The following is a 20,273-nucleotide window of genomic DNA, read 5'->3' as shown; positions in this document are numbered from 1 at the left end:
GACATTTTTTACCTAGACCCACCCATTTTGTTAATATTCAATTTATCCTGTTAAAATGATTGTTGGCTCAGTCTGGACATGTTGAACAATGATTATTAAATCAAACAACAATATTGTTGATTAAAAACTCAAAGTTTATTTTATTTTTTCTCAAAACGCTATAAATCCACATTTAAAAAAACAAAAATTGATGGTTTCTGTCTTGAAAAACCAACCAACATGACATGAGAACATCACTGAGGTGCTGCGTGTCTCTCTCTCTCTCTCTCTGTGTGTGTGTGTGTGTGTGTGTGTGTGTGTGTGTGTGTGTGTGTGTGTGTGTGTGTGTGCGCACGTCGGGGGGAGGGAGGGGGGCGGTAATGATGTCTGTCTCTTTACATGTTAAACAAAGAGAACTATGGACTATGGAAGTTTTAATAGTCAAAATACAGACGCTATCATGATGTGAGCACATGTTGCTGTAAACAAAACGTAAAAAAAAAAAAAAAAAAAAATCGATCGTTGATACGGAGGACACGCGGCGTTACAGGCGGGGGCGGGGCCCCTCCGGTATGCGGGGGCTGTGGGGGTATACTTAACGGCACAGTGTCCACCACATAAACAGATACAGTAATTAACACAGAACCCAGAAACTACTGAATGAATGACTGAAAACAGACCTGGGTTCAGGGCACCGCCATGTTGGACTGCATGGAGCTGCTCATAGAATTCTGAGGAGAGGGAGGAGATGTCGCGTTTTGGCTGAAAATAGACTTGGCGCTTATCGCGGTTTGGAGGGAAACTGCATCTTGCGGTGCCTTTTAAACAGGGAAATGTAGCGATTTGACGTGATACGTTGATGGAGCAGTGTAATAGGCTCAGTACACAGCAAAATGGCGTGACAAACTCATTTTTTTAAAATTTGGCGTTTATCGCGTTTTGGAAAAGAGCTCTTCATATATACCTTGAGCCTGGATGTAGAACTGTTAGTTAAACCTGTTCCCAGAACAGTTTAGAAACAAATGTTTCCCATTGTGTTAAGTTGAACTTGAGTACAATTACAACCTGCAGCAGACGAGGCGAGACGGGGCTCCATGTTTTCAACCTACAGGAGCCGTAATAATAAACACTGCAGAGTTTAATATAATGCAACATATTAATATTTAATTCTAGACCAATATTGAGCCCATATGTCTCATTCAGTGTCGGAGCTGCAGCCCAGTGTGTCGGCGTTTGTGTTTGTTTGCCCTCCCGCTGCGTCTGAATGCTCCATTGTGTTTGGTATCAATCATCCAGCAGCAGCAGCAGCGTGTCGGTCTGACGTGATGCTGCTGCGTCCTGGTCCAGGTGTCTCTGCTGCTCCTCTGGCCTCTGGCTGATGGACTCGATGAGGTCCTGCTGAGGGGAGTTTTTCTGCAGCTGTCTGTTAACCGTCAGCTATGGCAACAAGCCATTTTGACATTTAAAAGCCAGACTGGATATGTGTTGTAGATATCTGTAATTCAGTTTTGCAGAGTCAAAAAGAACATTTCAGATATCTGCAACTACATTCTTCCTATCCACAATTGTCATTTCAGATATCCACAACTACGTTCTTCATATAGGACAAATGATGTCACTTTTGCCATTCATGTGTATGGGGTTTGTCATTATAGATATCTACAATTCAGCTGCAGATATCCACTATGTGAATTACAGATATCTGTAACTGAATTACGACTAGTACGAATTCCAGTTTGAGATATCTACAATCTGATTCTGACTAGTCATAATTCCAGTTCAAGATATATTTAATTCACCTCAATTAAAGATATCTACATGTCCCTTTTCGGATATCTTAAATTAAGTTTTGACTAGGCGAAATGACGTTGTAGATATCTCAAACTGGAATTCGTACTAGTCGTAATTCAGTTACAGATATCCGTAATTCACATAGCGGATATCTGCAACTGAATTGTAGATATCTGTAATGACAAACCCCATACACATGAATGGCAAAAGTGACGTCATTTGTCTGAGGAAGAACGTAGTTGTGGATCTGAAATGTTCTTTTTGACGAGGCAAAACTGAATTACAGATATCTTGAATAAAAAATCCAACTATTCAAAATGTAATTACGACTAGTCAGAAAGACGTTGTTGATATCTACAATGTTAATTCTGGATAGTCAAACCTAGCTTTTAAATGTTAAATCCGCTTGCCATAGTCAAGAGGGGGGGAGGGGCAGAGGGAGGGAGGGAGGGAGGGAGGGAGGGGAGACGGGCTGAGAGGAAATCAATGCCACGTAAATTTCCAGCCACTAAAGAGGAGGCAGCCTGAGTCTGTCTTCTCCCTCTTTGCTAAATTGACGTTTTTGTTGCTGCTTCCCCGCATTAGTAGACTTGTGGGGAGGGACGGGGGGTTGTGGGGGGGCGGGGGGATGGATGATGCTGACGGAGGACAGTGTGTGGGCGGCTTAAGGTGCAGTGAGAAGGAGAAAAAAAGAAACTGCAGAGATTATTATGGGCTCTTTACAGACTGAATCTCCCTGTGGCTGTGTGTGTGTGTGTGTGTGTGTGTGTGTGCGTCTGGTGGCAGGAAGTATTTTTAATCGTATTTTACTTTAGTCGCCGCCGCCGCTGCCGCCGGTCCGTGCCAAACGGCCGCCAGCCAGCCAACCAGGAGCTGCCAACTCACGTACATGTTCACACACATATGTATATGATATTAACGGCGAGTGGAGAACCTTATGTTTCTGAGTGTGTATAAATTAAAAGTTATTAAGTCTCGTTTTTGGGCCAAAATGACTCAGTCAGTGATGGAGAAACTTTACTGGGAGAAACTCTGCTGGTTCATCTGAGGCTGCAGCTACTAATCAATTAAATGATATGTTAATATTAATCAACAGATCACTTCTGATTCCAGTGTGGCCAAAGTGAACAGGAAAAAAACATCAAATATATTCATTAGTTCACAAAACTTTAAGACTGGAAAGACTTTCAAAGCTTAATAAATTGTTTTCTTTCATCTTTACTTGATTAATTGATCAAATTAATCAAAAATATTTTTTTTATTTTTTATTTGCCATCTAATTAGTCTGGAAAACAAACTGTAAATGAGGCAAAGTTATGTGAAGACTAAAACTTTTTGTGTTAGATGTCGCACGGCTGCTTCCAAGTTCATGTTTTCTGCTCAGTTATTTTACACTTTTCTATATTGAAATTGACTTTTATGTTTGTTCACTTTCCATATATATATATATATATATATATATATATATATATTTGCCCCATTTATTTTTTATTTTTTTTTATATTTTATAATTGTTTATTTAAAGCAGATATCATCGGCACGGCCGTTTCGGCTAATGCTGTGTTCAAGGCAGGCTTTTGAAACCGTAAGTTACAGCTTCAAGTCACAACTACGACTTGGTAGCGTTCCAGGTAACCCGTAGCTCGTGTTTTTACCGTCCTGTTGTCTGTGAAAGTTCCCTATAACGGCCACTCGTAACTTCCGACCCGTGAACTCGTACCAGATCGAACTGGTATGACTTCACAGGAAGGAAAAAACACAAAGTACGAGTTTCCTTGAACGCACCATGAGTTAGCAGCCCCCGCCCTTGTCAGGCATCAATTGGTCCTCGTGCTACGTCACCACATTCACGCGCATCCCTTGGCTGCACACACAGCCCTTCATGCCGTTCTCTCCCCTCATTGGATAACACTTGTATCCCACAAGGAAAATTTTCTCCTCGGGTTACAGCAGAGCAGAGTGACGGAGAGACTCGTGTTTAGGCTGAAATACTTCATGTAAGTGATTGCTGACGGAAAATAGGACTATTTAGGACTTATATTAACAAAAACATTCCACTGATATCTGCTTTAATGGAAACAGGCAATAGCATACACAATTTATGAACTCACAATACACTGACCAAAAACAGACTAACAGAAAACAAAGGACGGAACAAAGCCGATGACATACAGTAATAAAGCAGGACCAAGACAGAACAGAAAAGTTAAAAAGGGATGTAAAAAATTAAATTTACAGTAATATACCTTTACTGAAACGTAAGTTTTTCCCATTTTTTGTTTGTTTCCATATTTCCCTGAAAATGAGATAGTAGCACTTAGAGAGAAAAAAAGGTTCCTCATCATATGTTCATCTTAGTAAGTCAACTCTCAGGTGTTCTGAAGCATGGTCGTCTTTTCTGACTGTAAATCATGGTACGATTAAAAACCAGTACATCTGTGTCTTTAACAAACTGGAAGCATAGCCTGAAATCTATATAAAGATAAAGATTTAAATGAAAAATAATCATTTAATCTCCTTGGCTGCACATTTCAGTCAGTCAGTCAGTCCGTCCAGCTCTGGAGGTGAAAACACGTCACATCCAAGAGTGAAATAATATACCAACCAAAGTGAAGAGAAACAACTTTTTTTTTTTGTTTTGTTTGTTCCTGCTGACATTTTGGAAATGCATTTTTTTTTAAAGTCCTATTTCCAGAATAGCAACACCTACATGAAGACGCACACAGGTCAGGAGAAGAGAAGTAGCCCGGCTGCATCAGCGTGAAACAACAACAGTGAGAAATGATGTAACGTCCTCACGAGGAGCTGAGCCGATGCTCCCTCAGGTCACACAGCGAGGTGGTGTGAGCAGTCAGGATGTATATATGTGTATGTGAAGGGGTTGGAGGAGGAGGAGGAGGAGGAGGAGGAGGAGGAAGAAGCTCCTGAAGCCACCTGCAGCGTTGGAGGAGCTCACAGCGAGCGTCTGCAGGCGCCGCGGCCGCTCAGAAAGGTCTAATCCACTCTGACCTTTCAGCGTGGCGTCGTGCATGTGGCCGCCGCCGCCACGGCCGAGCTGACAGAGCCGGGAGGAAGCTCTGAACTGCAAAAACTCAAAATCTTTCCAAGCATATTTGTCTTATTTCTTGTCAAAACTAATCTCTTTCCACTTAAAATAAGACTCATCACCTAAAAATTTACTTGTTTTTAGATAATTTCACTTGTTTCAAACACATTTTCACTTGAAATAAGTAGAAAAATCTGCCTGTGAAAGCTAGTTTTTTGTGCTTGTAATAAGGAAGAAAAAACTTGCTCCACTATCAGATTATTTTAAGTGAAAATATGCTTGAAAGAAGTAAAAAGTGTCTAAAAACAAGCTGCTTTTTAATTTGATGAGTCTTATTTTAAAGGGATAGTAGCATTTATTTTAAAAAAGTTTAAAGTGGGGTTGTATGATCTACAAATAACCCTAAGTACTTTAATTGCAGTAGAAGACGACTTTTTCCCCTCAAAGTGCAGGAAAAACTCAGTTTTTATTTGGACCCAACCAACTCACGTATCCCTCCGCCCAGGGTTAGCGCCCGCCGATCAGCAGTTGGTTAGGTCCAAATAAAAACTGTGTTTTTCCTGCACTTTGAGGGGCTGGAAAAAATTATATTATAGCGAACAATGGAACTGTGCATTTTCTTTCAGGTAAAACCTCTTTTAGGCCGCGAAAATAGGCCGTTTCTTTGGGTCCATTCACAACACTGTATGTTGTAAATCTCTGGGCAGGGCTATTATGGGCTGGCGTTGCTAACGGGAGGAGTGCAGAGAGTCTTCTACTGCAATTAAAGTACTTAGGGGCTATTTGTAGATCATACAACCCCACTTTAAAAAAATGCTACTATCCCTTTAAGTATAATGAGATTTGTTTTGACTAGAAATAAGACAAATATTCTTGGTAAGATATTAGATTTTTTGCAGTGTGTGGCGTGCAGCACAGTCAGGTGGGATATTAACACCCAGAGAGCGTGAGAAGGAGGAAGGTGCAGTAAAGGAGGGAGGTGGAGGGATGAATGGTGAAGTGAAACTGCAGAAAAGAGGGATGCTGATGGAGATTCACCTTCCATTTTTGTTTTTGTACAAGTTTTTGAACAAGGAAAATCAGTTTTCCAGGTGCTTTGTTCTTTCCATCGGGCCGGTCTAGTTACTGGAGCTTGCGATTGTGTGTGTGTGTTTTATTGGAGAGCGTCTCCCATATGTTAGAGTTTGAATCGCCACCATTGTGCAGCAGCTGTGTTTGTGATTCTTTGGGACGGTGGAACGGTCACTTTCTAAAATTTCCGATACCAAAATGAAAGCATGTGGTACTGTATCTTATTTTCTGACTCTATAATCTAACTTGCTGTGCTTTTTTTTTTTGGCGTGGGCCGTCTGTTCCTGCAGACCCGCCATATGGTTGGTCAGAAATAACATCCTTTATGTGCTTTAATTGGCTCCAAAGTTTCTCAACTTTTCAATATCATATTTTATTCCCATGAGTATTTAGTATAACTACATTTCTGTGTCCCTGCATGATCAACACATCATGTTGCACAGATGGAGAATCGGAGCCGTCCTAGTTGTATTAATGAGGAGATGTGCAGGGCACAAGAAACCACAGACGTGTAAACTGCCAACGTCTTTTGGACAATACTGAGCTGTGATAAAAACATGTTTTTTTTACAACTAAGACCAACACCAACTGGAACCAGATCCAGTTAATCATCTAGAACTGCACTGAGAAGATCTCAACACCAGAAATGTGTTTGATTTAGATTTTTCTCACAAATGTTGAAGAAAGTGTTTTAAAAATAAAAAAAATCTGCTCCTTTTACCAGATCTGAATGTGTTCTTCATTAACCCTCCATCTCAGTGCACTACTGTACTTTTTGTCATAATTTTTCATAGCAGTAGGTTTGTTACCTTTATTTGTCGGTGCAAGCTATTTTTAGAAGGGCGGAGCAGAGCTGTGAGCTGCTCAGAGCTACGCTGCCTATATCTCATATCCCTTTAAGGAGCTTCCTCTCCATCGGTCAAACGATGATGTTTACTTTTGTTTTGTCGCATCTTCTCTTCCTCTCTTCTTACAGACCATGTTGCTGTGATTGGTCAATTTCTTTGCAGGCCTGCAGCCACTACACAGAATGGATTTTTTCTTTGGTTCCTTGGTTTTTTGGCCTTTTTTGGCCATAACCACCATCTAAATGACGTTAATTATAATGATCAATCTTTCTCAATGTCGACCGTAGCTTTAATGGAAATAGCAGGATCTCAATGGGCCTGAAAATGAAAACCCTACTCACCTTGTTGGGATGATGCAAGTAAACCGTCCAAACTGGATCCTTTCAAATCGTTCTTTATATCGTTGCGACACTGTGTGAATGTTGCAGAGAAGAGACATTTTGTCGAAGCGTTTGTGTATTTAATGAGATTTATCACAGCTGGTTTCCGTTCCGTTTAATAATACAAACCCTTTGTTACTGGAATTAGTTCCACCTGAGCCTTTTCTGCCAGGACAAGTCAAACTTTCTATTCAAGAGCCGATAAAGTCGAGAAAATGGACCGAGGGTGACGAGAAAGTTGTTGGAGACTGATGGAAAACATTTGTTTTTTTTTTATAATCTAACAGTTTGTTTCTGACTCACGCTTTAATTCTTTATTCTTTATGTCTTGTTGGATGAAAATGGAGAAAAACATTCTGGAAAGAAATTAAAGTGAATGTGTTTTCATGGTAAAACACATTCAGTTTGACGTTTATCCCCCTGGTTCAAACATCGGAGGGATTAAAATCTGTGTACAAAAGAGAAACCTAGACTTTTTTTCTTTTCTTTTTTAGTTTTTGCTGCTGGAGTGTGAGGGGGGGGGGCTGGCGGTTTCACGTTTGGCTCCTGTTGGTGTGAAGTGAAGTGACAATAGGAGACTGAATGGATCATGGCGTTGTTTGGCGTTAAGCTCCCGGTGCTGTCAGCAGCGTCGCGTCCTCCTCAGCTTTGAAAATAATGAGAGAAAGGACGGAGCTCTGTGCTGTGATGTGAAAAAGGAGTTCCCCGGTGGACTTGTGATTTCACACCGTCGCCCCTCGTCGTCCTGGCTCCGTTTTGATAAACAGGTGCCGTGATTTGACATGCGTTGCGAGCTCTTGACTCGTGCTCTTTTCATCTGCGCTGCTCTGTTCTGCAGCCACTTCATTTTAGAGGCATTTACATACGAGCTGAGAAGCAACGGTCCACAGTCCCAGGGGAGGACCACGGCCTTTGAAGCTGTGGCTGGAGAGAGAGAGAGAGAGGTGAGGGCTGGGGGGGACCGGGCTGCCTCTAGCTGCCTCTAGCTGGCTCTAGCTGGGGGCTTGTGGCATCAGAGAGGAAAAAAAGAGGAGTGAAGGTGCAGTTCAGACCTGAGTCCAGCACAAGGCCAAGATCAAAGAGTCTAATCCGCCACTAAAAATAGTCCCTAACATTTTTGGTTTGATTTACAACTGCTATGGGTCTGGGGAAGGTTGTAGCCTACTCACCTCCGACTTCCAACAGACATACAGTAAATCCTCCAATAGAAACCTAGAGGCCTGATTCACCAATAAAGATCTTAAGAAATGTCTTAAGAAGAAAATTAAGTTCATAAGAAAGTTCTTAAGTGCTTAAAATTACTCTTGGGGAAAATTAATAATATGGGAATAACAGCGGAAAATAAGACGAGAGGGAGGGAGCCTACGGCCTCAACAGTTAATGAACAGTTAACAGGCTCTTTGTGTCATTAATTCGAAAATATATCTACTTACTATGACCTACAAGACTAAACTTGTCTAAAATTTGTTGAAAAAGGTGATATTAGAGGCTTACCTACTCACCGTAGGAATTTTAAGACAAGTCAAGTTTGTCTGAAAGTTAAGAAAAAAGTAAAAAACAAATTTGAGAACTTTGATTTCAAGAATACCATTTATTCTTAAGTTTTTTCTTAAGAAGAAACTTAGAGACAGGCTTTTATTTAATTTAGAACAAATCTTCTGCTCAGCAAAGATGAAACTCCTCTCAAATCGTTGTGTTTAAAAGAGTCAGAACAGAAGGAAAGAGTCGGATCCAGAGCGGCCTCATTTACAGTTTTAATCTGCACCCATTCAACTTCTTCTAAGTAAGTGCATGTTCCATCCACAGACTACGTAGGCTCCGGCTTGTTCCTTGGAGGAGTTCGCAACAACACGACCAGATGCATCGGGTTTTTTTGGTTGGGTTCAAACCGAGAATTAATGCTTGTGAGTTCTTCAATACTCGCTGATCGGACCCGGTCGCCTTTTAATTTTCTGGCCCGTTGAGAACTGTAGCAGGAATGAAGCAGCTTAGGGGATTTGAGAGGTTTTGTACATTCACAAGAACTTGTAGAAAATAGAAACAGACCTGGCTTTTAACTAAGTACATTTACATGCACAGCTTAATCGAGCTACGCTCAAAATTCGATTTTGGCGTCTAATCAGACTTCTGTCCTTGTTCCCAGTTTACATGCAACTGAGAAAATATTATAATATTGATTTTAGTTGCCTTTACATGCACCCAGTTGTCCAGTCATAGTCAGATTAAGGCAATATTTCGGTTTTCTCATGTCATGTAAACGTACTGACTGAGACTCGGCTTTTATCTGAGAATTGACAGATCAAAAATGCTTCTGATAGACCTCAAACCAATCAGAGCAACGAGCCAGATGCTAATGCTATTTTTTTATTCGCTCTATCAATATTACAGTCTCTCAAAAGAGAACAGAACAATAGCTGCTGGACATGTAAACAGAAGCTGCTGGACGTCGCTTCTCGTTTTGTAACCGCATCGTGATTGGTTCCCCAGTTTTTCAAGGACGATAAAGTCCAATTAAAAGAAGATCTGTCTTCTTCTCCAGATGGAAACCGATCAGTTTTAAATGGTTTACATCTTCAGCTGGACCCAGTGGCCCCTGGCTGGAGCTGGGAGCTGCCGAACCAGAAGGTGTTAAGAGACAAAACTAACACATTGTTAGTTCTGGTCTCTCTCTTTCTTTGGGGGTTTGTTGACTCTGAGACAAAGTGTATATAGAATATCCAATCTGACACGTCCTCACTGGGACTGGAGCCTCTGCAGCAGGTGGCAGGAGAAACCACTGTGACAAGAACTGGCTCTAAAATTGGGCCGAGGTGTGAAGCTGCTCGTTGTCGCCTTTGACAAGAAGGAAACACATGCAGGCTGGAAGTGAAAAGAAGCATCTTGGGCTGATTTAGGGGAGAAAAAAAAGAAATATTTGAGAGAAGACGCTGCTGTTACAGTAAAAAAAGGCTTGTGTGATAAAATAATCAGCTCGTATAACATCACAGGTTTGTTTTCCAGAGCTTTAAACCTCATCTGTTGGAAATGGTATTGAAGTTTTATTGAGTTTGATCAAGTTACATAACAACAAGCCGCTCTGCTCTTCTGCAGCAGCGGCTCCACCTGCAAACAAACTGCTCCTGATTAGTTCCCACCGCTGATTAGCTGCTAATCAGACTCATTTAAAGCCTCTGACCCGCTGACCTCGGTGGAAAGAGTCCACACGTCTGTTTGATTGCATCTATTGGAGATTATTGTGACTGTGGGAAGTTAATGAGGTGTATTAAACGTCCCATTGGTCTGTTTAGTGACGTGGTCACTGACCGTTGTTTTCTTTGTGCTTCACCTCACTGAGTAAAACTTAGTATAATATAATGATGGAGCTTCATGCTGCCTTGTCCCTTCTGTCTTTGTCCCAGTTTTCTCAGTCCGCCTCCTCAACACTAAAGCCTGGTTTTTACTTCTGTGTCAACTCCATGACGTAACCACGGCGATGTCTTGACGCCGTCCTGCAGCTCGGGGACACGTCGCTGTGTAATTCACCACCATAACGCTGTTCATTTAATGTGCAAAACTTTGTTAATGTTCCTGCTTCCATGCGGTCAAAGTGGAACAATGGTGACAGGAGTGGAAGGAGTTGTTTTTAGAGTTGGAGATGATTGATTATGGATCAACAAATGCTACAAATACTTGAAACCGGGAATGCTAAATGCCAGAATTGAAGTTTTGAGTCGACCAATCACAGCTTAAGTGGTGATTTATATGTATTTTTGCACATCTATCTATCTATCTATCTATCTATCTATCTATCTATCTATCTATCTATCTATCTATCTATCTATCTATCTATCTATCTATCTATCTATCTATCTATCTATCTATCTATCTATCTAAACCGGTATTTTGAACATGGAGAATCTGACAGCTTTGTTCATTTCCTACATATTGTACACTTTACTTCCAATACAGATGAGATCCACGCTATCCCTCGTGGTTATGGTGATTTTGCAAGGTGAGATGAGACCGCTGCATGCTATTGGAGGGTTACAACAACAGTCTTTTCTTCTTTGCATCACTTTGTGCTGTCAATACTGACCTGGACCTGCAGCATCTGCACACACATGGTCCAGTTTCACTCAGATTAAGGTGTTTACATGCCGAAGAAAATCGGTTTCCATCGGTTTTATCCTAAAATACACCATTATCTCACCTTATCTCACCATCTATTCTTCCTACATTGATGCTAATTAGTGTGGAATTTATAAAGAGGGTTTAAATAAATGTTTAACTCTGGAATAATAACAAGAAGAACATGTTCCAGCTTTTTAAGAAAGTTATAGTCTGGACCTCATGAGGAGCCGAACACAGAGACGGGACACTTTTTAATTAAAGTGCATTAATATTCATTCATCCGTCTGTGATGGAGAGAGTGAAAAGTTTTAAACCACAGGGTGAAATCACGTCTGAGTTCCTGAGGTTGGGATGAAGACAGAAAAGTTAGGAAGCTGGTTTGCAGCGTTCGGCCTGAAAATGAACGTCGGGGCTCCGAGGAAAAACTGAAGAGAGCAACTCCTCTTCTTCCTCTTCTTCCTCTTCTTCCTCTTCTTCCTCTTCTTCCTCAGCGGCCTCCTGCTTTATTACATAACATGATGGCCTACATCATTAGATAACCCTGCTGGCTTTCATCTACTTTTTCCCCTCTCTCTCTCTCTCTCTCTCTCTCTCTTTGCTCCCAAAATGAGCAAATTATTATTATCACTACTATTATTATTATTTTTATTATTATTATTTTCTTAATGCTGGCGCTGTGTGTGTCTATATTTAATATTTTGGTAATATGTAGCTCCAGGTTGTACAGTGTTGGCCCCTGCTGCTCTGAACGCTCGGCTTTGTTAATTGTGTTAAAGCGGATTGTGCAGAGCGTGCTGCTGACGCCTCGGGGCCGGTTGTTGAAAAAATATGAGAAATCACTTTTGTTTATTTTGAGCCTCTCTCTCTCCCTCTCCTCCTCTCTCTTGACTGTTTTTAGGAAGTTTGTGATATAGAACAAGCTATAAGGAGCCAGGCCCTCTGAGGACATGGGCCAGTTACAGTTACAGTATGAACCACTGGAAAAAAGTCTGTTGCAAAGTTCACTGGTGTGATGCATCATATATATTTGATCGTTAATTGTTCTCTTAGTGTGTCGCTGCTGCTTCATACTGTTCGTCCTTAAAGAGTTTTACATTTTCTATTTGAAATATGACCTCGTCAGTGGACTAACGAGTCACATACGTTGATATAATCCCAAGTCTGTTTATTTTTATTTGCACGATTATAAAAGCAACACTAAAATTGAAAAAAAAAAGTAATAAAAAAAAAAAAAAGCATGTGTGGGTGAGGTATAGAAACCCACTACGGGCTTATATTTAAACCTCACCTATAAAAGCAATTGCACAAATAACAAAGCAAAACAAGCAAAAGAAACATAAGAACACATAATGTTCTTTTATGTTTGGTGAATATGATTTGTAGGGTTCAGTGTATCTGTAGCACATTGCCACACGTTGTTAATTTTTCCGTTATTAGAAAAATTGCAGCTCCTGTGGGACGGCCACTGCTATTTTTCTTTTTCTTTTTAAAGCAAAACGACCGAAAGTTCATTTCTTCCATCTTTTCAAATTATATTTTTACAGTTTTTTCATCTTTTTAACTTCATAGTCTTTAAGATTTGGATGAGACATTTGAGCAATCACTTCAAACTTAAGGAAACTGATCAATTAAATCAGTGTTTTTCAACCTTGGGGTTGGGGTCCCACATACGGTCGCCTGGAATTCAAATGAGGTCACCTGAAATGTCTAGTATAGGCCTAATTGATAAAAATATATTTTTTTAACTAATCATTATTCTTTTTTAAATTATGATAAAAAAACAACAACTATATTTGATAAAATGCAGCATATAAAAATATCTGAGCTTGTGCATCTTGATTGATGGCCGTGATCATGTGCAGTCACGTGATTGGGGGGTCGCCAGAAATTGGTGATGTGAAATTGGGGTCATGAGCCAAAAAAAGTTGGGAACCACTGAATGAAATGTAGAAAATGAAGAAATGTAGAAAAAAAACACTTTTCGGTAAATGTTTGAGTTACTGAACCGACTCTGACCTGTTGTTCAGCAGCTGCAGATGTATAATGTGTGATGTTATAATATAAAAAACTCACTATTAAAAGGGAATAAGCATCCACTTCAGTAGCTGCAGAGCTTTTCATTTATCCATTGTTACAGATTAATGCTTTGCCCATCGGTGCTGTTAAAACTATAAAGCCTTTTTAAAAAAAATCCCTGCGAGGATGTTTCCAAAACCATCAGATTAGAACGAGCTGAATTATAGAGAAATGTGTAAATGATTCATTGCACATCAGCAGTCTGGAATTTGATGAAGTCTGCATCTTAAAAGTTTTATTCTAGTAGTATTTTACATAATAGACAGGAACAGCTAAGATTGGTTTGTGACTGGACAAGATGGATGTTGTTGTTTTTGTTGTTTTTTTTACACATTAAACTTATGCAAACTACTGAGACAGTAAGTAAACTGACCTGAGGGGAAACTCAGTTTAAAATGTGAGCAACACAAGTCAGAAAGAGTTCAACAGGTGGTAATCGCACTCAGACATAACAAACACGGCCTTCAGGGTTCATAACTGTGTGTGTGTGTGTGTGTGTACACGTGTATATGTTTTATTGTGGGTGTGTAAGGCGAGTACAGCGCCTGCAGCCATGTTTGTGCTTTTAGAAAGACCTTTTGGCTTTCAGACGCGTTGGTGGTTTATATGTGTGTGTGTGTGTGTGTGTGTGTGTGTGTGTGTGTGTGTGTGTGTGTGTGTTCACATCATATTTGGTTTTGTCCACACAGTCTTTGTGCAACTAAAGCCACTTTGTCGGCCGTCGTATTTCAGGCATCGTGTTGCTGATAACGTGATAAGAAATGTAGCAGAGACACTGCACTGCACCATGATGTGGGTGTCTTTGTTTGTAGCCGTCATAATTATATTAATAATAATAATAGTAATATTATAAATAATGTTCTGAGGTGTGGTTTTGTTTTATTTAGTTCTTTTCGGATGGAGGATCTTTGTACACCATGAAAATTGTGTATTTTATTGTAGTATTTACACCATCTGCTGCATGGAGCTATAGGTTAAAAATAAAATATGGACTTTTAAAGGCATCTGGGACACAGTTGTCATTGGAAACTGTGTCCACACTGTTTAAAAATGGTAACTGAAGGTCATTTGATGTGACACATATGAAGCTGATCTCCTCCCGACATAATAACTACTTAGCTCAAAGACAGATAATAAGAATAATATGTTTTATTCCACACAGAAAAACTGATGACAAATCTAAAAGAAGAATACAATATTCCCTCTTTTTTGAACTCCTATCCAGTGGAGAAACCAGATTGTCCATTTTCCCCCCATTTTAGTTAGGAAAATGAGACGTTTAAGGGGAGCTCATGTCTGTGTTACAGACTACATTTTATTTTTCCATACGTCAAGGTTCATGAAATAAAAAATAATAATAATTCAATGTTATGTGTTAATTTGCTTATATCATTTTTTTCCCCCCGATCATCTGACTTTATTACAGTAATTCACACAGTTTTGTGTCTTCTCCTCCCGTGGCCATGGGGTGGCAGCACTGTGCTCGGATCGCTTAGATTTACGTAGCGACCCTGAACACCTCCTCATCATCACTGAGTTAGAGTGGAATATGAGCTCAAGGACAAAGTTTTGGCGGTTTATGGATGACAAATGAAAAACAGGAAACCAGACCTCAAACTAGTTGGATTCATGAAACAAAGAGACTTCTAGAACCCGACGGCCGCCATTTTTATAAGTTTGAAAATAAGTTGTTCTCCCTGTCCACTGTCCAGCCAAGATGGCGACCGCTGAGAGTGATAAATGCCCTGAACTTTATACTGTTTTTATTTCTAATGTGCATTTTGGGTTCAGTACTGCGATTCCAACAAGATGCCCCTTTTTAAGTCTTCAAATGTTTTATTCCTTTACAGACGGATCTTACATTGGTAAATTGAGGATTTATCTCTACTTACTGTTCCAGAGAGCCAGGCGAATGTATTTTACAGCGAGTAGTGAGGCATTAAAGACATCAGAAAGACACTGAGTGTAGCTGGCTTCTTGTTCTTTTTAAACTGTTTGTTAGCCGAGCACCTCCTGACCGTTTCTTTTTTTCTTTTTGAGTGCATGTACGCGCTCTTCCTTCTTCTTTGAATGTATTTTACAGCACTTATATTTGGAGAAAAGCCTCCACTATCACACAGTAATGTGTGCAGTTTTACTGGAAGACATAAAAAGGCACAGAAGAAGCAAAGAAGCACATAAATATGGCAAAAAAAATATTCTGAAAACTGATAGGATTTAATAAAAAGCCTAACATCTGCAACCATTCAACACTGCCCTCACTGCTACAGTATATCATACAAAACATCTCCTAACTACCATCTAATATTAATTCAACTTTAATTAACATTTGACCCCACAGCTTCTCCTTTCATCTCCGTTAGCTCAGAATAAATGGATTTTAATGTGTTTATCTTATTAAAGGGTTAGAAGAACAGAGTGTGAGTGGGAGCTGGTACAGTAACGTCATGTTCCCGTCCCGGAGCTGAGACACTGATCCGACGTGACGAGACCTGGAGAACCAGTCCTCCTCTTCCTCCTCTTCCTCACTTCAGTATTTCATTCTGCTGGTTTTGATCAGCCTGTACCATCTCTGCTCCGCTTTCATTTAATTTAATTTTATTTATTTATTTAAAAAGGACAATGTACATTAATAACATCAGTTCTTTTCTCTTTTTAAGGAAGAGAAAAGAGGAAGCCCAACGTAAATGCACCGGGATTAGCAAGTAGCTAATTTTCACCCGCAGTCCTCTGGCAGTTTACATAAAGAACATTTCATAACAATTAGACAGACACATGTATAACAGGACAGACATAAAATCAGACACAATATTGACAGGTGAAATAAGACAGACAGTACAATAAGAACTCGACAGAGCAAAACACAGGGATCGGAGGTACAAAGAAGTTCTAACAAACATTCAAGACAGGCAACAAGAACAAAAACCTGACATACAAGACAGAGCACAGACACAAAGAGGTCAAATAAAGTGCTATAGTGGCCATGCTTTACACTGTAAAGTACATTAAGTGCAGTAGAACAATTGCAGTAGCTTTCTGTTTCACTATCAAACGTTTTAGGCTGATGAAGGTTTTGTGGAAAAGAAATGATGGATTATAAAAGTTAATTGTGTTTGTTTTCTGCTTCCTCCCTCCCCTTGAGCTCAGAGCTGCAAATCATTAAGAAAATACCATTTAGAAATAATTTGGATGGATGTAGTTGAGTTCGGAAAGGTACCTGTTGTAGTGTTTATTGTTCTTTCTTTTGGTGTGGTTTCCAGAGATAAATATGAAGCATTTTTCTGAATGGAGCTGCTCATTTGATTTGTGGGTGGACTGAACACAAGCTGAGCACACGGTTGTTGTAGCTGTTGTTGTCGTTGTTGTATTCCTTTACTCTCTAATTTCCCCTCCCTTCCTCTTGTGGAGCTCTTACATAACCATTTATGTCTCTAACAAACTTTTGAAATAAGTTTTAATTGCTGCTGCCCACAGCAATTAAAAATCTGTTTACAGAGCTTTGCCTCCGTTATTAAATGGTCGTGTATTATTATGAATGGAACAAGGTAACGGGAGCCTCCCAATTATTTGAAGTTTGGTGTGGGTTTTTTGTTTGTGCATAAATGCAATTTACTGTTTTAAATGAACAAAATCCAGTCATGAGTTACATTAAACCTTTTTTTCTACATGTTTACAGGACTCGTCTCCTGAACACTGATTAGCTTCATTAATGCATTTGAATAAATCCACTTGTCATCTATAGAAAAACACCAAGAGTTGACAACATATCATGAACTAATTGCCTTGTTATTCTATACCAGAGCTGTATGATATGCAGAAAACATTATATTGCAATTATATGGGCAGATATGTGATGTATCATTTCTGCTTTTTCACTTAAAGAGGAACTCTGCAGGATTTTCCACCTTAACTCAGCTCCATGTGTCCCTTATCTCCAGCCTCAGAGTCCTAGTTCTGGTTAAATCAGTGCCTTGTAACTAGTTCCAGGGAGAATGGAGCGTCTCTTGGCTGAAAACCAACCTTGTAAGATCAGAGCCTCCGACCCGGTGTCCCAGCTCTTGTAACCCGTAACCCGTAATCCCTTGTTGATGACAGATAAGACTACACAGATATACACATGGTAACATGGTAGATGATAAATAACCTTATCCACCGATCCATGGATTGATTTCTCACCGGCTTCGTTGTTGAAAACAAACGCACATGGAGGAGAGGAGGGTTAGAGACACAGAGGAGGAGACACCAGACCTGCAGAGTTCAGATTTAACAAAATATATATCAGACAACAACATGTCCTGTTACATCTTGAGAATATAACTTGTTAGTCAGCGTGTTACCGTAGCATCGTAACACTTACTGTGCTGAGAAATTGCAGCGAGATTTGGAGGTAAAAGTTTACGTTAACAGTCTGGTAGCAACAGTTTTCAATCAATCAATCAATCAATCAAATTTTATTTGTATAGCCCTTTACAATAGCCAGACGGTATCCAAAGTGCTTTACATCAAGGCAATAAAATAATACATGCTGTAAAAACACAATAAAGTGCTACAGTGCTGCAAGAAAACACAGGAAAGTGCTACTAGTGCTGCAGGGTGTTAAAGGCCCTCTAAAAGTGCTCACAGTAAAGTCAAAACAGTCAAAATAAGTAGGCTACACTTAAGAGCAGGACTTCCCTAGTCAGAGTTAAATACTAATCTAAAAAAGTGCGTCTTCAGCTTCGATTTCAAAAGACTGAGGTCAGTAGTGGTGCCAATGTCAGGGGGCCGTCTGTTTCAGTGGGCTAAAAAAGCTTCAAAAAGAAAGAAAGAGTGAAGCTGCTTTTTTTCTTACTCTCTGAAATCAATGAAGTGTTAATTTTGAAAGCCTGTCTCCTCTCTCCATCCTCTTCCTCCTCCTCCTCCTCCTCCTCCTCCTCCTCCTCCTCCTCCTCCTCCTCCTCCTCCTCAGGGCATCAGCAGTCTGTTCAGCTCTCTGAAGGTGGTGCGGCTGCTGCGTCTGGGCCGCGTGGCCAGGAAGCTGGACCACTACCTGGAGTACGGAGCCGCCGTCCTGGTGCTGCTGGTCTGTGTGTTCGGCCTGGTGGCCCACTGGCTCGCCTGCATCTGGTACAGCACACTGCCTTTTTCATTCTTCTTTTTTCTTTTTCTTTTTAGGGTTTTTAGGGTTTAATATGTTTACAGTCGTTTTAGGAAACTTTACCTCATTTCCTCTCAGTTTAGCTAAAGGGATAGTTCACCCAAAATTGAAATTTCACTCATTATCTCCTCCCCCTCATGTGGACTAAGGGCTGGGAGAAGTTTCAGAGTCCTCCGTAGCTTCTCTGAGTTACAGGGGGTCTCGGCGTAGCAGTGCATGTCCATATAACGGTTGCAAATGGATACCAACTGTCTTGGTAACAAAAAAGACACACCAAAAAACATCCAAATACCTCCATGCTGCTCGTATGTAATGTTCCTCTTGTATTGAAGCGTCGAAATGCGAAATTGTCCCGAAAAAAATTAAATAAGTCTATATTTCAAGCTTGTTTGTAGCGGAAGCTCCTCTTCCCGGTTCGTCAAATTTGGATGAACCGGGAAGAGAAGCTTCCGTTACAAACAAGCTTGAAATATAGACTTATTTAATTTTTTTCGGGACAATTTCGCATTTCGACGCTTCAATACAAGAGGAACATTACATACGAGCAGCATGGAGGTATTTGGATGTTTTTTGGTGTGTCTTTTTGTTACGACGACAGTTTGCTATCCATTTGCAACCGTTATATGGACACATGCACTGCTACGCCGAGACCCCCTGTAACTCAGAGAAGCCACGGAGGACTCTGAAACTTCTCCCAGGCCTTAGTCGACGAGATGAGATAATGAGTGAAATTTCAATTTTGGGTGAACTATCCCTTTAAAGCCGTTCGCAGGCTCCTGCTGGCTTCTGGGGATTCACCATAGACTGTAAAAAGAATGGACGTAGCGTCCGTGACGTCACCCATTGGTTTGGGGGAGTCTGTTTTGTGCCGCTACTACGGGGGTTTGAACCGCGCCATGTTGGATTCTACTTGCCATATTTGGAGCGGTGCGGCCGTTGGCCGGCCGAGAGCCCGCCCACTGGCCTCGAAGCAGCGGCCTCCGGACCTGTCACTCAACGGTTCTGCGCCCTAATTGGCCAGAACTTTAAACCTAATAATAGTAAAACGGTAGAGTTTAAAAAAAATTCACCCCCCTCAGAGTGTGTGCGGGGGTAGAAACTATCGGTTGAGACCAAAAAAATGAAATGTACCAGGCTGTAAATATGTTTTTTTAAGCTGTAAAATCGGCTATTTTAACATGGGGCTCAGTTGGAGTTGCTCCCTTCTGGAGCCAGCCCCCAGCGACAGCCGAGGGGATTGCAGCTTTTTGAACGCGGAAGTGAGCTTCACTTCTCAGACCGACAACTGCCCCCTTGGGATTCACCCATTTTCCTAACTGTTCCTAATTGGTTATGTATGCTGCTAAACACTGTCTCTGCCCCCCTCATCAAAGCATCTGCTGCTCTTCTGCTGACTAGCAGCCTTGTTCACTTTCCTCCAAGTTATACACTATCAAGTGATATGCTCATTTATTCATACCCTATAGCAAACAAGAGGATTTTTTTTTTGCATCCCAAAACACAGAATCCCTTTTCTAATCATCCTGTAATTGAAAAGAAATTACTCAACACTATTAAAGCGCTGCAGCAATATTCTTCTGGTACATTACTGTTGGTTTTAATTCTCTGTCTTTGATTTTACACTTTAAAAGATGTGAATAAATAAGTAAATATAAGCATTGACAGAGCAAAGTGAAGCTCTAAATGTCGTTAATGCTCCTCGTGCTTCTCTAACATGAATGATTAATGGTTTTTAATAAGCATACAGCATTTAAGGTTTACTCAAGTGGCCCATCACACGCGCTTTAAAGGAAAATGATGGTGAAATTAGAGGCAGAGATTTAAAAACGCTGTAA

General features: G+C 40.5%; 1 protein-coding gene across 1 annotated transcript in view; it reads left to right on the top strand.

Annotated features, from left to right (window-relative positions):
- Positions 1-20,273, top strand: part of kcnh5b (potassium voltage-gated channel, subfamily H (eag-related), member 5b) — a 202,637-nt gene that overhangs the window by 54,450 nt on the left and 127,914 nt on the right. Inside the window, 1 exon segment of the mRNA XM_085767523.1 lies at positions 18,250-18,407. Coding sequence (XP_085623649.1) covers positions 18,250-18,407 — 158 coding nt within the window.

This window comes from Trachurus japonicus, chromosome 22, assembly GCF_045865225.1.
Source record: "Trachurus japonicus isolate A0001 chromosome 22, Traja_1.0".
NCBI lineage: Eukaryota > Metazoa > Chordata > Actinopteri > Carangiformes > Carangidae > Trachurus > Trachurus japonicus.
Note: the sequence above shows the minus strand (reverse complement) of the source record. Positions and strands in the feature narration are given on the sequence as shown.